Here is a 15,606-nt window from a genome sequence, read left to right on the forward strand (position 1 = left end):
GGCCTAATGCATTTCTGTGAAGAAACTGTTCAGTTCCTCAGTCTTAATTTGAATGGACAACAGTTGCCATGTTTTATGTCAACAAATAGAGCATAGGATCCCTGCATCTCTTCTGAAAAGCAGGAAAGAATTGGGACTTTGCCATCACTAATCCCATAGAAATACAGGTATCTTATTTCCCTGGTGTTCTAAACCAGATAGTTGACAGGTTTAGCAGAATATTTCAACCACATAAATGGTACCTGGATTGGAGAACTTGGGAGAACATCTTTTAGGTTTCGGGGCAACTCAGATGGATCTCTTGGTCAGCAATCAAAATACAAAGCTTTGTTCAAAAATCCCACCCTCGGATCAGATGACAAGAAACTCTGGCAGTCCCTCTGGACTTAATGCTTATCCCACCCATTGCAAATATTCCATACAATTTTCAATAGAATGGACAGCATGATTCTCATAGCATTATACTGGCTCATAGCTGGCTTTCTGTGCTATAAAGGGTAACAGTTTTAACCTACCCATTATTTCTGTTTTTAATCACTCAAAAGAGGGCTGCCTTCTCCATCCCAGTCGCAGATCATTAGCCCTCTAGGAAATTGAGCAGCCCTTAAGATCTCATAATCCTAGAGTGTAGACTATTTGGGATATATTAGTTGCTGCAAGAAAACAGTCTATGAGATGTGCCTTTGTTTTTAAGTGGAAAAGGTTTTCCATTCATGAATGGCTGTGTTGGCACGCACTCTGCCTTTCACACTTCAGTTGATGGGCTTTGTTCTTCCTAGTGTCCTACTATTTCTTGGTTTATAAAAGGGCAGAAGCCTCCTATGCTATGGGACCAGTTTTGTCCTAACATCACATATAAAGCTGCCATTCAAGCCAATGGAGCAGGGGCGTAGCCAGATGGGCAATTTTGGGTGGGCCTGAGCCTAAGGTGGCTGGGCATGGAATTCGCACCCCCTGGCCCCCCTCTGGTTTGCTCCTCTCCCCACCCCTCCTTGCCCACAAACCCCAAATATTAAATACTTGAGCTGGCGGGGATTTCCTCCTCCTCCAGCAGCCAGTACTCTTCCAAACGGCAGCCGGCAGCACTTGCCTCAAACTGATGCTGCTGCCGATAGGCCATGCATGCTCAGTGCTTTTACATGTGTGAAAACTGAGGATGTGCAGAAGGGCTGGTCTCAGCGTCAGCTCAAGGAAAGTGCTGCTGGCTGCCCAAGAAGATTAAAATCTTCAGCTGGCAAGGTTTGGGGATCCTAACCAGCCACAGCAAGATTGTCACAATTTTGGATGGGCCTGAGTCCAAAGTGGGTGGGCCCTGGCCCACCTGTGGCTACGCCACTGCAATGGAGTCTGCTTCACTTAAGCATATCATGTGGAACATACTTGTCCTAGTAGTGGTTACCATGGCTTGAAGAATATATAAACTTCTGGTCTTAGTTACTATGAACCGTACACTCAGTTTCATTATGTAAACAAGGAAACTCTGCTTCCCTATGTTCTGTGCAAAGCCTTATAAAAGAATCGATGCAGGAGAGTCCTCTACACTGTAAACAGGCTCTTCTTTACTAGAAAAGAACTGAATCAATTGTAAATGCTACAGTGGTGGAAATAAGTATTTGATCCCTTGCTGATTTTGTAAGTTTGCCCACTGACAAAGACATGAGCAGCCCATAATTGAAGGGTAGGTTATTGGTAACAGTGAGAGATAGCACATCACAAATTAAATCCGGAAAATCACATTGTGGAAAGTATATGAATTTATTTGCATTCTGCAGAGGGAAATAAGTATTTGATCCCCCACCAACCAGTAAGAGATCTGGCCCCTACAGACCAGGTAGATGCTCCAAATCAACTCGTTACCTGCATGACAGACAGCTGTCGGCAATGGTCACCTGTATGAAAGACACCTGTCCACAGACTCAGTGAATCAGTCAGACTCTAACCTCTACAAAATGGCCAAGAGCAAGGAGCTGTCTAAGGATGTCAGGGACAAGATCATACACCTGCACAAGGCTGGAATGGGCTACAAAACCATCAGTAAGACGCTGGGCGAGAAGGAGACAACTGTTGGTGCCATAGTAAGAAAATGGAAGAAGTACAAAATGACTGTCAATCGACAAAGATCTGGGGCTCCACGCAAAATCTCACCTCGTGGGGTATCCTTGATCATGAGGAAGATTAGAAATCAGCCTACAACTACAAGGGGGGGAAATTGTCAATGATCTCAAGGCAGCTGGGACCACTGTCACCACGAAAACCATTGGTAACACATTACGACATAACGGATTGCAATCCTGCAGTGCCCGCAAGGTCCCCCTGCTCCGGAAGGCACATGTGACGGCCCGTCTGAAGTTTGCCAGTGAACACCTGGATGATGCCGAGAGTGATTGGGAGAAGGTGCTGTGGTCAGATGAGACAAAAATTGAGCTCTTTGGCATGAACTCAACTCGCCGTGTTTGGAGGAAGAGAAATGCTGCCTATGACCCAAAGAACACCGCCCCACTGTCAAGCATGGAGGTGGAAATGTTATGTTTTGGGGGTGTTTCTCTGCTAAGGGCACAGGACTACTTCACCGCATCAATGGGAGAATGGATGGGGCCATGTACCGTACAATTCTGAGTGACAACCTCCTTCCCTCCGCCAGGGCCTTAAAATGGGTCGTGGCTGGGTCTTCCAGCACGACAATGACCCAAAACATACAGCCAAGGCAACAAAGGAGTAGCTCAGGAAGAAGCACATTAGGGTCATGGAGTGGCCTAGCCAGTCACCGGACCTTAATCCCATTGAAAACTTATGGAGGGAGCTGAAGCTGCGAGTTGCCAAGCGACAGCCCAGAACTCTTAATGATTTAGAGATGATCTGCAAAGAGGAGTGGACCAAAATTCCTCCTGACATGTGTGCAAACCTCATCATCAACTACAGAAGACGTCTGACCGCTGTGCTTGCCAACAAGGGTTTTGCCACCAAGTATTAGGTCTTGTTTGCCAGAGGGATTAAATACTTATTTCCCTCTGCAGAATGCAAATAAATTCATATACTTTCCACAATGTGATTTTCCGGATTTAATTTGTGATGTGCTATCTCTCACTGTTACCAATAACCTACCCTTCAATTATGGGCTGCTCATGTCTTTGTCAGTGGGCAAACTTACAAAATCAGCAAGGGATCAAATACTTATTTCCACCACTGTATGTAGCTCATGTCTCTTTTGACACCCCCCTCCCCCAGCAGAATTGATATTCCAGTTGTCAAATGAACTCTAGCAAATTGGCTGGCATCCTGCATCCAGTTCTGTTATAAACACAAAGAGTGTTCATCTAACCAATGAGTGAAATCTCATATCAGGGCCACTGTAGTTACTGTTTGCTTGTAAACAGTCCACGATAAGAGAGAGTTCATTTGGTTGAACTGGGCTAGCCAACTTTCTGTGCTGTTTTATATGTGGACGTCTTGGAAAAATGGACATTACATAAGTGAACCAACCCGTGCTTTTGTCATCCACTTGTGTACCTGACTTATTCTTGCTTGTCGAGATGAGGAAAAAGCATTGTTGCTCATCTGTAACATAATGTTTTTCATTGAGAGTAGGATTGATAGACATATAATTCCTTCTGTCTCCTAGCTAGTTGTGTGTGTGTGTGTGTGTAACCATGTAGCTGAGGAGACTGCTGAAGTGGAAGGGCTGCACATGCCCAGCAAAACTTTACACAAGATTCTGAGCTCTGTGACATCACCCATATGTGCCTGATAGTTCCTGCTCTCTACAGGAAACATCTGTTACTTGTGACCAAAAATGTATTTCATTCACATTCAAATAAACATAATTTATATATCTACAAGAAACATCATTTCAGTTAAATTCATAGAAAGCATTTAGTGGGATTGTATTTGGGGGAAAAATACAACCTGGGTACAAAAGACCTGATTAATTTTCTGCTTTTATTTTGGGTAATTTTTCAGGAGTATAGGTGTGATCTCATACATGTTGCTAACTGGAGAGTCTCCATTCCTTGGAGCTGATAAGCAAGAAACTTACCTCAACATCTCTCAGGTTAATGTGGTTTATTCAGAAGAAATATTTGCATCCATTTCAGACCTGGCTATTGATTTCATTCAAACACTTCTTGTGAAAAATCCAGGGTAAGTACTGATTGATGATGACTAATAGTTTAATAGTGTTTTTTTTTTCTCTGTGTAAAGAGAAGTTTTGAAATTAAGCTTATAATATAAACTGCCCACAGTTGAACTTTTACATAAACGGACACTTTTAGGTCCATGTTTACAACTAATCACTGAGGGGTGCCACACAACAGTCATGTACTGTTACTGTTCTATTTCGCTTAGGAGAAACTTCAAGTAAAAATAATAAAAACTACTCTTACTCAATCCATGATTCAGAAAACATTTTTTTCTGCCAAATCAGATCAGATGCCCCTTATGGAGCAAGAGGCCCCAGAGGTTGAGAGCAGGGCAAAATGAATTTTGACACCAAGGGTCCAGTCCATTGATGTCAGCATCAGGAACATTAGTCTCTGATTCTGGAAGCTGCATCAAAAACTGGGGATGGATCAACCTGGAGGGAGTCTAAACCTTCCTTGAAATCTAGAGTCAATCAGAATTGTTATTTCCCCGGTTGTGTAGACAGTTTTTTTTTTTTTTTTTTTTTAGCGTATTAACATTGTCATTGAGAAGACGAATGGGTGGTTTGCAATTGGGGTGGTGTTGGGTGGATCCTGACACCTTATGGGGGACATAGACCCCATTATTAGGGAATATCTCTGATTTAAGGCAAGGATGCAGTTAAACATTGGGATGAGACTTTAACAGTGCCACTAGAGAAGAGAGTGGTAGTGAGATATGAGAAAGGCGAAGGGGTGCAGCGGGAGTTACAGCAGGTAGCTAAGAACATAAATGTTGCCATACTGGGACAGACCAAAGATCCATTAAGCACACTATCTTGTTTCCAACAGTGGCCAATCCAGGTCACAAGCACCTGGCAAGATCCCAAAAGAGTAAAACAACTTAAAAGCCCTACCTGTGCATACACTTATTCATGGGCACACGCTGTATAAAAGCAGGACCTGTGGACCTTGCTGATGAGAGGTCTCTACTGAACACACATAACTCTCTGGGACACTTGCATAAACAAAGGATACCAATGGCGTATGTTGCATAGACCGTGCATGTTTCCTATTTTGTATATAATTTTGTATGTTCTTTTTTTCTCCTACCCTGGATAAGTGTGGATTATAAATAATAATCCAATCCTCCCCCCCCCCCCCCCCCACTGAGGACCAGGAAGAATTCGTCCTTATCTTTGAAAGTGCTGAGGGTTGTCAATATAGTGCATCCAGTGGAGGTGAAGAAGCATCAATATTATCACTTCTTGAAGCACGGCGCCAAGGCACAGAGGTTACTAGTGTCTTTGAAGCACCCTTGAAGTGAGGGTAGCTTTCTCTCCCAGGCATTGGACAGGGCACACTAGCTGAGTCCCCCTTCTTTGTCAATGGCAGCCCTCAAGGAGCAGTTATAGGCAGTTTCCAGGAAGAGATGCATTGCTTCTTTGCTTGGCAAGAGGCTATGGCTTCGAGGGCAACATTGCTGAGGCTGCAGGTGGTTCACTTAATCCTGGAAGCCCATGGATAGCTGTCTGCAGATAGCGCATCAACATTGAGACCTCAAGGGACATTGAGATCTCTGCACACTGTGCTGGTTTTGATCACCAGCCCTTTGGGGAAGGACGCTTTCTCTGAGGACAAGCAGGTCAGAATATTCTCACATGTAGTTTTTGTCATCCAATGGAGCCCAGTAAGGAAAGGTTACTCAGCATACTGTGTCTTTAGTTTAAATCCTTTTTTTTTCTTCCAAATTGAAACAGTAATAGACAACTGATCAAAAACACCTCGGAACTAGAAAGACAAAGATAACCCCCTACTGTCAGTACAAAACAATAGTAAATCTCCCCCCCCCCCCCCCCCCCCATAACAAACCTATACCTGTAACATTCCAAAATAAGTGGAAGCAATGAATCCATACAGAAAACGCAATAAAAAGGGTATCATCTATATTCCATAGCTTAAAGCCTATACTCCCTTCCCTCCCCTCAATACGTTCTGTCCCCCAGTGCTGTAATGTGAAACCCAGTAGCTTCAAACGTTGTACCCAGTACAGTCTGATCATCTCTGATTCTTAAACCCATAACTGGTGTGTCCCCACCTTAGTAATTCCCTTATCTTGTATCTGTCCTAAGTAGATTGTAAGCTCTGTTGAGCAGGGACTGTCTCTTCATGTTCAAGTGTACAGCGCTGTGTACGTCTAGTAGCGCTATAGAAATGATGATTAGTAGTACTAGACCATAACCTCCTAAACTGTGTTCTTTGTGCATTCAGAAAAGGATACAGAAGGCCAGAGAGGCTCAGTGTGAAACTTTTTTTGGAGCATGGTCCAGCCCGTCGGCATTGGAAGCATTAGCCCCTATGGCTATGAGACCTGTCTGACACTGGAAGTTTATAGTTAATTAAAACTTGCTATGTCGCCCACTCAGTTTACAATCTAAAAAAACACAAAATATATTAGAGCTAGCAAGGAGTTGCAATAATTTGATAGGAAAGGGATAGTACACACACAGCAAGTCATTCAAATTAACAACAAAGAACTAAATATAAACCTATATTTAAAAGAAACAAAGGTGGAAAAAAGAAGGGAGGGAGGAAGGAAAAGGTAAGAGAAAGTGGGATTGGGGAAAATTGGCGTTTGCTAGTTTGTCAGAGTTTTGGACTATTTAAGCACATCGGATCAGTGGAGTTTTTTTTTTTTTTTTTTTTTGAGCCATATGATGGTGAGCCGGGCCCATGCCTTATAACTTGATAGTTCAGGTTTGCTGGGTGGCGTTACTGAGGCTTTTTTTTTTCTCCACTTTTTTGAGTGCTGTAATGTGGTCCTCTGTCAATGTATCAGCATTTGTATCAATATAATTGCAGATTTTGCACTTTTTTTAATTGACTTTCTGATTTAAGTCAGATGTGTGTGGACAGAAGTTGCCAAGAATAACAATGGGTAGAGGCATCAATGTGGGTATTAAAATCCCTAAGAATAAGAATATTTGATTAGCTTCTGTTATCGCCTGGAAACAGAGGTCCCATTGGGCCTGTGAGAGGGAAAGGGGGCAATAACATAGAGAACCAAGGGGGTAGACGCCACAATCCTAACTACAAAAATCTCTGGTTAGGAGAAAAATGGAGAAATTTCAGTTAGCTGAAGGTCTGAAAAATAGATGAGGCCAGGCTGCCCCTAGTTGAGTGTCTCACAAGAGCTATAACCTCAAACCCTTCAGGTAGGCAGAAATAAAGATAGCTTTCCTGTCCAGATTTGATTCAGGTTTCGGTAAGACAAAAATTTTAAAACCAAAAGAATAGATGAGGTCACGGATTAATCCTGTCTTCGACCAAAAATATCTGCAATTCAGTAAACTGACAGTTTTACTGTGAGACCTAAGAACCTATTCAGGGTTACTTTGTGGGTGTAGTTCAGTGTACTTCCTTGCCTGCTATTTTTTTTTCTATACACTACACAACAGATTTAAAAATTATATATATAATAGAATTTCTAAAGCCTAAAAGGATAAGCTAAATCACTGTATATCCAATAACAGGCAAGGAAGTACTTTGAACTACACCCACAAAGTAAATCTGAGCAGGTTCTTAGATCTCACAGTAAAACTACCTGCTTCCTGTAACTTACAGAACAAGTGAAGAAAAAAAATAGGGTTGGGGCTTTAGTGGGCCTCTTCCCCCTCCCCCTCACCTTTTTATTCTTTTATCCACAGATACAAAAACCTCCTATATTTTTAAAGTATGTCAAAGAAACGTTGTGCCCCTAAAACATTTGCTCTCATTACAGCTTCTACCTCTGTCCAGACAATGCTTAGTACAAGGCAAAGATCTGATTTCCTGTGATACATGTATGCACATTGAAACCCTCATGAAAGTAGTACATGAACTAAGAGAGGAGGTGGCAAGACTTAGAAGCATCTGTCAACCAGAAATTCATTCCAGAAATGCATGTTGAAACATTGGTGATCTACAGAAAAGGGAGAGGAGATCCAGTGGAGAAAGAGGACAACTGGACACAGGTTACCAGATCCTGCAAAATCAACCCCTCAACTCCTATCTTCTGTTGAAATTAAGAATCTGTTCACAGCCCTGAACGTAGAAGAGCTGAAAACATCTCAAGAACACGAAACAACGATAAAAAATCCCAAAGCCTCTGGATCAGTGGCCAGTAAGAAAAGAAAGGTAGTGGAGGTTGTGATTCTCTTCTGAGGGTTACAGAAGCACCCATCTGCCAACTGGATATGTCTAGGGGTGTGTTGTCTGCCTGGTGCCAAGATTCAAGATGTAACAAAGTTTGCCGAGACTCATCAAGCCTACTGACCACTATCCTGTGCTGCTCATCTATGTTGGCACATATGATACTGCTAGGTATTCTATTGAACATATCAAGCAGGATTTCATGGCTTTGGGTCAGAGGGTGAAGCACCTAGGTGCAGAGGCAGTGTTTTAATCAATCCTTCCTGTTGAAGGTAAAGGCTGGATGAGGGAAGCTTGCATCCTGGAGTTGAATGTGTGGATGGTGCCAACGTGAGCGCTTCAGTTTCCTTGACCATGGGATGATTTTCCAAGAGCCGCTGAGCAGTGATGGTGTCCATCTATCAAGGAAGGGATGAAGTGTCTTTAAACTAAATTTGCTGGGGATGACTGATAGAAGCCCCCAAATAATTAATAACCCTCAGAAGGGCAAGACATCAAATACCTTTATAGAACGGGGGGAAAAGAGTAAAATCTGGAGAGCCTTGTATTCCAATGCCTGTAGTATGGGTAACAAATTTCTAGATCTAGAGGCTACAGTGATAGAAGCCAATTTGGATTTAGTGGTGGTCACAGAGACATGGCTCACGGAGAACTATGACTAGGACATAGAGACCTGGCTATAATCCATTCAGGAAGGACAGGGTAGGAAAAAAGGGTGGAGGAGTGGCATATGTTAAGAATAAAATTAGTGACAGAATTGCAGGACATACGGGGTTAAAAAGAAGCACTGTAAGTTAAACTGGTAAGAGGGAAAGGAAAATGTATTTACATTGGTGTAATATACAGGTCACCCTCACAGAAAAAATGGACAGACTTAATTGAAGACATTCACAAGGTAGCTAAGAAAGGGGAAGTACTACTAATAGGTGACTTTAATATGCGGGACGTTGATTGGGGCATCCCTGCTGCGGGGTCGTCTAGAAGCAAAGGGATCTTAGATTCTGTACAGGAAGAATGTTCCAGCAGTGGGTAACAGAACCGATGCAGGATGGAGTGATTCTAGACCTAGTGTTTACAAATGGGGAGAATGTTTCCGGTGTTATGGTTGGAGAAGGAAGTAGAACATCAGTGGGCAAAACTGAAAGGAGCTATTTTAAAGGCGACAAACCTTTATGTTAGAAAATTACATAAAAGTAAGAGGAAAAGAAGGCCGCTCTGGTTCTCAAACGTAGTAGCTGAAAAGGTAAGGGAAAAAAGGTTAACGTTCATACGTTACAAGATGACTCAGAAAGAGGAAGACAGGCAAAAAAGCTAAAAGATGCTGGAAATGCTGTCAGGAAAGCGAAGAGGTAAACAGAGGAAGTTATGGTAAAATTGGGGGACAAGACATTTTGTAGATATGTAAGTGACAGGAGGAAGTGCCATAATAGCATTGTGAGGCGCAAGGCTGAGGAGGAGGAATATGTAGATCTGATAAGGGTAAAGCTGAACTGCTAAACAATTATTTCTGTTCTGTATGGAGAAGGGCAGTTAGTGGGGTTCCTCAGGGGTCTGTGCTAGGACCGCTGCTTTTTAATATATTTATAAATGATTTAGAGATGGGAGTAACTAGTGAGGTAATAAAATTTGCTGATGACACAGTTATTCAAAGTCGTTAACTCGTGACAGGATTGTGAAAAATTACAGAAGGACCTTACGAGACTGGGCGGCTAAATGGCAGATGACGTTTAATGTGAGCAAGTGCAAGGTGATGCATGTGGGGAAAAAAGAACCAAATTATAGCTACATCATGCAAGGTTCCACATTAGAAGTTACGGACCAAGAAAGGGATCTGGGTGTCGTTGTCGATAATGCACTGAAACCTTCTGCTCAGTGTGCTGCTGCGGCTAGGAAAGTGAATAGAATGTTGGGTATTATTAGGAAAGGTATGGAAAACAGGTGTGAGGATGTTGTTATGCCATTGTATCGCTCCATGGTGCGACCGCACCTTGAGTATTGTGTTCAATTCTGGTCGCCGAATCTCAAGAAAGATATACAGTGGGGGAAATAAGTATTTGATCCCTTGCTGATTTTGTAAGTTTGCCCACTGACAAACACATGAGCAGCCCATAATTGAAGGGTAGGTTATTGGTAACAGTGAGAGATAGCACATCACAAATTAAATCCGGAAAATCACATTTTGGAAAGTATATGAATTTATTTGCATTCTGCAGAGGGAAATAAGTATTTGATCCCTCTGGCAAACAAGACCTAATACTTGGTGGCAAAACCCTTGTTGGCAAGCACAGCGGTCAGACGTCTTCTGTAGTTGATGATGAGGTTTGCACACATGTCAGGAGGAATTTTGGTCCACTCCTCTTTGCAGATCATCTCTAAATCATTAAGAGTTCTGGGCTGTCGCTTGGCAACTCGCAGCTTCAGCTCCCTCCATAAGTTTTCAATGGGATTAAGGTCTGGTGACTGGCTAGGCCACTCCATGACCCTAATGTGCTTCTTCCTGAGCCACTCCTTTGTTGCCTTGGCTGTATGTTTTGGGTCATTGTCGTGCTGGAAGACCCAGCCACGACCCATTTTTAAGGCCCTGGCGGAGGGAAGGAGGTTGTCACTCAGAATTGTATGGTACATGGCCCCATCCATTCTCCCATTGATGCGGTGAAGTAGTCCTGTGCCCTTAGCAGAGAAACACCCCCAAAACATAACATTTCCACCTCCATGCTTGACAGTGGGGACGGTGTTCTTTGGGTCATAGGCAGCATTTCTCTTCCTCCAAACACGGCGAGTTGAGTTCATGCCAAAGAGCTCAATTTTTGTCTCATCTGACCACAGCACCTTCTCCCAATCACTCTCGGCATCATCCAGGTGTTCACTGGCAAACTTCAGACGGGCCGTCACATGTGCCTTCCGGAGCAGGGGGACCTTGCGGGCACTGCAGGATTGCAATCCGTTATGTCGTAATGTGTTACCAATGGTTTTCGTGGTGACAGTGGTCCCAGCTGCCTTGAGATCATTGACAAGTTCCCCCCTTGTAGTTGTAGGCTGATTTCTAACCTTCCTCATGATCAAGGATACCCCACGAGGTGAGATTTTGCGTGGAGCCCCAGATCTTTGTCGATTGACAGTCATTTTGTACTTCCATTTTCTTACTATGGCACCAACAGTTGTCTCCTTCTCGCCCAGCGTCTTACTGATGGTTTTGTAGCCCATTCCAGCCTTGTGCAGGTGTATGATCTTGTCCCTGACATCCTTAGACAGCTCCTTGCTCTTGGCCATTTTGTAGAGGTTAGAGTCTGACTGATTCACTGAGTCTGTGGACAGGTGTCTTTCATACAGGTGACCATTGCCGACAGCTGTCTGTCATGCAGGTAATGAGTTGATTTGGAGCATCTACCTGGTCTGTAGGGGCCAGATCTCTTACTGGTTGGTGGGGGATCAAATACTTATTTCCCTCTGCAGAATGCAAATAAATTCATATACTTTCCACAATGTGATTTTCCGGATTTAATTTGTGATGTGCTATCTCTCACTGTTACCAATAACCTACCCTTCAATTATGGGCTGCTCATGTCTTTGTCAGTGGGCAAACTTACAAAATCAGCAAGGGATCAAATACTTATTTCCCCCACTGTAGTAGAATTGGAAAAGGTGCAGCGAAGGGCGACTAAAATGATAGCGGGGATGGGACGACTTCCCTATGAAGAAAGACTAAGGAGGCTAGGGCTTTTCAGCTTGGAGAAGAGACGGCTGAGGGGAGACGTGATAGAGGTATATAAATATTGAGTGGAGTGGAACAGGTGGATGTGAAGCGTCTGTTCACGCTTTCCAAAAATACTAGGACTAGGGGGCATGCGATGAAACTACAGTGTAGAAAATTTAAAATAAATCGGAGAAAATGTTTTCTTCACCCAACGCATAATTAAACTCTGGAATTCGTTGCTGGAGAATGTGGTGAAGGCGGTTAGCTTAGCAGAGTTTAAAAAGGGGTTAGACGGTTTACTAAAGGACAAGTCCATAAACCACTACTAAATGGACTTGGGAAAAATCCACAATTCCAGGAGTAACATGTATAGAATTTTTGTAAATTTGGGAGGCTCGCCAGGTGCCCTTGGCCTGGATTGGCTGCTGTCGTGGACAGGATGCTGGGCTCGATGGACCCTTGGTCTTTTCCCAGTGTGGCATTACTTATGTACTTTTGTACTTATGTATTCATGGATGAAAGGCCTGGGGTAGGACCGCAGAAAACAAATGCTAATGAGGATGGATTGAAGAGCAGGACTGATTCTCAGAAGACAGTGTCATGAGGAGCTGGCCAAACTAAAAGTAGACAAAGCAATGGGGCCTGATGGTATACGTCCGAGGGTACATAAGAATAGCCATACTGGGTCAGACCAGTGGTCCATCTAGCCCAGTATCCTGTTTCCAACAGTGGCCAAGCCAAGTCACAAGTACCTGGCAGAAACCCAAATCATGGCAACATTCCATGCTACAAATCCCATGGCAAGCAGTTGCTTCCTCATGTCTGTCTCAATAGTACTCGAGGAACTTGGAGACGTTCTGGCGGCTCTGCAGTCTGACCTCTTCAATGCTTCTTTAGAGTCTGGAGTGGTCCCAAAGGACTGGAAAAGGGCAAATGGAGTCCCTCTGCACAAGAATGGAAGTGAGGAGGAGGTTGCGAATTGCAGACCAGTCAGTCTGACCTCAGTGGTGAGTAAACTAATGGAAATGCTTTTAAAGCAGAGGATTGTGAGGTTTCTCAAATTGAATGGACTGCAGGACCCGAGGCTGCATGGTTTCACTAGAGGCAGATCTTGTCAGACAAAACTGATTGACTTCTTTAACTGGGTGACCAAACAGTTGGACGTGGGAAGGGCACTAGATGTGTTGTACTTGGATTTTAGCAAAGCCTTTGACACGGTACCGCACAGGTGTCTGATAAGTAAACTGAATGCTCTCGGTATGAGACCTAAATTGACTGACTAAGTGGAAGGAGACAGAAGGTAGTGGTAAATGGGAGTTTGTTCTGAGGAAAAGGATGTTATCAGTGGTGTACCTCAAAGGTCAGTCCTTGGCCAGCTCTTTTTAACATCTTTGTGAGTGATATTGAGGACTGTCTGGTAAGGTTTGTCTCTGAGGATGATACCAAACTCTGTAATAGGTGGACACCCCGGAAGGTGTGGATAGCATGAGGAAGGATCTAGCAAAGCTTGAAGAAAGTTGCCAATTTTGGACCAAAGATTTAATGCTAAGAAATGCAGGATCTTGTGCTTGGGTCACGAAAACCCAAGAGAACGGTACAGTAAAGGGGGGTGAAATGCTTTTATGTATGAAAGAAGACCGGGACTTGGGGGTGATTGTACAGAGGCATATTTTCAAAGCACTTAACCTTCCAAAGTTCCATAGAAACACTCTGATGAACTTAAGGTGCCCAAACAGGTAGACAAGGCAACTCTGAAAGCCAGAAGAATGATTGGCTGCATAAGGAGAGGGAATGACCAGCAGGAAAAAAAAGGTGATAGTGCCCTTGTACAAGTCTCTGGTGAGGCCCCATTTATACTGTGTGCAATTCTGGAGACCGCACCTACAGAGAGAAACAGGATGGAGTCAGTCCAGAGGGCAGTTACAAAATTGGTCAGCGGTATCTTAGGAAAAGGAAGAGTTAGTGGTTTCTGAGGATGGGCAGACTGGATGGGCCATTTGGCCCTTATCTGCCATCATGTTTCTATAACAGTCCTTAACATAATGGGTAGTAGGGAATGATGCAAGATGAACAAGGCACCATAACTGTTGAGCTGGAAGAAACCTAGAGAACTGACAGCGTTGAATACTTATCAGCACTTGGATTAGAAAACCCAGGGGGCTGTCATGTAACCTGTGGGAAAAGAAAGCGGAGCAGGGCATAAGCTGTCCAAACAGAAGAAAAAAATGCTAAGAATGATTACAACACAGATGGCCATTTCTGGTCCAGTGGGTAGCAAGGGAAGGAGATTCCACTCCTCAAATCAGTGGTGAAGGCAGACAGTTGTAGTAAAGCGAGCTGGAGCTTTCTGGGAGTATGCTTACTTACTGAGAGAATGAATCACATGCGCAGAGAGCATCGGGAACCCTAGGCTCCACAGCGGGGGGGGGGGGGGGGGGGGGGGGGGTGAGAGCTTAGTAGGCAAAATCACCAGGGAGACTGCCTGAAAAAAACATCAGTAAAGCATCCATACAGGTTAGCCAGAAATAACTCAAATCGGTGGGAGTGTCAGCATCAAGTGGGTCTCCACCTACATCAACACTGGCCTTTGGGCAGGGCTGTCTGGACCAGTCAGCATCGGAACTGGCACTGTTGTGTTGCATGTGTTTGCATGCTACTCTCAGAAGTAGAAAGAATCGGACTGGACTCAGAAAGAGAAAAAGAAAGATATGTTTATTACTCACTAGTACAGAAAATAAAGAAGGAAATAACACTGGCTCCGAGCATCAGCAGTTTTACAGGATATGATGCATAGTGGTTACAAAATAGAAAAGAATAAAGTTTGCAAGGCTGAGAAAAAGGAGAGCAAGAAAAAGAATGAAAGATTCTTAGCTGCAAAGGTTTAGTCCTCACGGGAAATAGGCTCTGGCAAGACTATAAAACTAATTTGTCTAGGAGTTGTATTCCAAGGTTCTTTGTGTGTATTGTACTTTTATCTATGTAATAAGTTATGCCAGGCAGTTGAGTTGCCCTGGCAATGGGGGGCCTTATTAGAGTTGTAAGCCTTGTGCTGATGTCGGCTGAAACTAACAGCAAACAAGAAAGCAGAACTGAGACAAAAATTATTATGCCTGAAAAATTCTAGAACATCACCAGGGAGGCGTGTGGATTCAATGACATCCTTGTCTGCACCGAGGGTCCTCAATGCTTGGCATCGGATGAAAGCCAAGAAGCACAAGCATCGGCCCCCTTCAATGCACGGTGCCGGGAACTCTGAGGCATTGATGTCTTCAGTACCTGAGAAGCATAGGCGCTGGGAGGAGTGCTTCCCCTCCATAGAAGAGGTGCCTTTGCAACAGTCTCCATGTATGCTGGACCCAGGTTCTGCATCGGCACTGACAAGTCTGCAGGCTGACTCCGCACCGATGTCCCAACCTTTACCAATATCTGCCCTCAATGAACAGATCTGGACCATTCTCCAAGAACACTTGGCGGGGCTACTTCAGATGCAGAGTTCATTATAGTTGGACGAGGTGGAGTGCCTACTAGTACTCAAAAAGATGTAGGCGCACTCCTTCCTCCTGCCCTGCTCGACATTCTCAACCCCAGCGCGCTCGTTCATGTCAA

The 15,606-nt window shown here is 43.9% G+C and overlaps 1 protein-coding gene across 5 annotated transcripts in view; it reads left to right on the forward strand.

Moving 5' to 3' along the window:
* Positions 1–15,606, forward strand: part of STK17B (serine/threonine kinase 17b) — a 61,091-nt gene that overhangs the window by 40,603 nt on the left and 4,882 nt on the right. For all 5 annotated transcript variants that reach the window (XM_030209765.1, XM_030209764.1, XM_030209767.1 and 2 more), the window contains exon 7: positions 3,958–4,137. In XM_030209765.1, the coding sequence (XP_030065625.1) occupies positions 3,958–4,137 (180 nt within the window). The remainder of the gene's footprint in view (positions 1–3,957; positions 4,138–15,606) is intronic.

The sequence above is a fragment of the Microcaecilia unicolor genome, chromosome 7, assembly GCF_901765095.1.
Source record: "Microcaecilia unicolor chromosome 7, aMicUni1.1, whole genome shotgun sequence".
In the NCBI taxonomy this organism is placed as follows: domain Eukaryota; kingdom Metazoa; phylum Chordata; class Amphibia; order Gymnophiona; family Siphonopidae; genus Microcaecilia; species Microcaecilia unicolor.